The 2,530-nt window shown below is 24.0% G+C and overlaps 1 protein-coding gene across 1 annotated transcript; it reads left to right on the forward strand.

Moving 5' to 3' along the window:
• Positions 1-360: 360 nt before the first annotated feature.
• On the forward strand, positions 361-908 carry LOC132931692 (uncharacterized). The gene is made up of 2 exons (XM_060997621.1): positions 361-537; positions 630-908. Exons 1-2 carry the CDS (start codon positions 361-363, stop codon positions 906-908), a joined length of 456 nt encoding a protein of 151 aa, XP_060853604.1.
• Positions 909-2,530: the final 1,622 nt, after the last annotated feature.

A 2,530-nucleotide genomic window follows, 5' to 3' on the forward strand; every position in this document is an offset into this window, starting at 1 on the left:
TTAATTCAATATTTTTATATGCGTTTCGGCAGACAAAGTGAGTATGAAAAGCGAGAAAAATAATGAATGATAACGGAGTGGCGATTAAACGTATATCTACATAATACAGATGACTGTTTGTCAGAAAGTGATAATAAAGATCATAATATTTTGATTTCGAAATAACATTAAAATATAAAAACTTATAAATCAATAAAATATTGGCTATTATAAAACAGATAGATAACTACTCTAAATATTTATATTTTTTAGAGTGATATTTATTTTATTCGATAGTGCATAAAAGGAAAAATAAAAATAAAATTATTTTTTTAGACCAACAATTTTGATTTGTAATATAGTTGAAAAATTAGGTAGAAAATGAATGTGTATACCAATAAAAGCGTACTAATTGATAACTGGTATGAAGATAAGTACGGTACATTTCCATCAAAAAATGAAGGCAATAGAGAATCGACTTACCAAAAAGATTATCGCGAACGCGTTTTGCCTATGCGAGATAACAAGGTTATGCGAAATATAAGAGAAAGAGCATTGGTAATTATTGCAAAGTATATGTTGTAGGATATTATAATACATATTTTACTCGTAAATCGTGATTAAAATTGTGTATTATTATACGTTTATAGGGGTTGCCAATTAAATTGCTTAGTGAGCATGGTATCCATAATGCTTACAATAAAAACATGAGTTCCTTGTACGATTTAAATTGCATGGCTGCTTACAATCCACCATGCTACAGACGTTACAATTCACGGTCCGGACTCTGGGAACCTGAACAAAATTTCACAGTTAATTATGGACCAGGACGATGTGAATTGTTGAAAAAAAAACAGATAATTTGGAACACTGTTACAAAAGAGTTTATACCGAGTACTGAATACCAATGTAGTTATACAATAAGATAAATGAAAATTATAATTAGGAAGCATAATCGTATTTAAAAAAAAATACAGAATTTTATATTAATGTTAGATTTAAATAAGATGTAATTAAATATTAAGTATATTAGTATAATATATGTATACAAATGGTTATAAAAAAAAAAATGTTGGTAAGGATTATGGAAATATTTTAGATAAAGTAAGGAATATGAAAATAATAAGTACTTATATTATATTTATAATATACTCCATTTGCAAATCTTAAAATCCTTTTAATAATAAATTTAAATAGGTACTCTACTCATAATTATAGATCATAAATTCATAACTCATAAATTTCAAAATCAAGTTATTTATAACTTGTTGTACAAGTAAAAAAAAACTAGCAACTTGGTCAATGTAATAAATGTGTTAAATTCAAATTCAATAATAAAGCATTGTATACGAAAAATGAAAAACGATTCTGAACGGAGACTTCTATTATAATGTATTTTATTTAACATTTATATTGCTACTTAAGTAATTTATATTGCATACTACCTACACCATAAATACGGTAGATTGGCTGAATTAATTTTTGCTCAAAGTATTGCATATACTAAATTATTAATTATTATAATCAAATATAATAAAAAACCACAAGGTTAGTCATTATTTATATATATATATATATATATATATATATATATATATATATATAAATTAATATAAATAAATATATATTAATTAATATATATCTTATCATCAAGTTAGCACCGGCACATTATGCTAAAACTATGTAACTGGCATAAAAAATTTGCTAGAAATTTGATAAATTTAAATAGAAAAGATCGTTTTTTTACAGATTATAAGTAATATTATAAACTCTAAATGGAAGTAATCGTTAGTGCCATAGATCTAATGAAGCAGATAAGCACTATCAATAATAAGCCACTTTGTTTAAATAAATTGACATAGTTTTTTAGGAGTCAGATAGCGCACCAGTTCTGGTGCTAATTTTTGAAACCTCTTCCGGAGATAACAGGGTTCCTAGCAAATCTAAAAATATCCTAGGATAATCTAACAAATTGCTAACAAATGTCTGATATCAGTTAACATAGCCCAGTTGCCAGTGTCAACTTGATGGACATAAATCGTTATGTTTCATAATATCCAATATCGGTTTATAATTTTAACATACAATTCTATATACATATATAAAAATTCTTCTTATATATATTTTAGATATATTGGTTTTAATGAGAAATAAGGAATTGTTGTATTCAATTTTCAAGCATTAATTATTATACAAATTGAACATTTTATACACTTATTATTATTATTGGTGGTAGTAGTAATATTAAAGAATATTTGGGGAATAACATCAAAGTTTTTACTTCAAACTGTTATGGAAAAATTATTGCAAATTAAATTGAACATTTTTTTTTTTTAATTTTAGCGTGAGAAACTTATGAGAAACATTATTTTATATTTTCAAAATTTTGGACTGAGTATTAGTTTTGTTGTTATTAGTCATACAAAAAAACTAAAAAAAAGGTAATAGAAAATTTCAAATGTATTTAAAAAATTTATAAAATATTTTGAAATTTATACCATATAGACACATAGTATTATTTTATTCTTTTTTTAAATACAACATATTAAAA

This window comes from Rhopalosiphum padi, chromosome 1, assembly GCF_020882245.1.
Source record: "Rhopalosiphum padi isolate XX-2018 chromosome 1, ASM2088224v1, whole genome shotgun sequence".
Classification (NCBI taxonomy): Eukaryota; Metazoa; Arthropoda; class Insecta; order Hemiptera; family Aphididae; genus Rhopalosiphum; species Rhopalosiphum padi.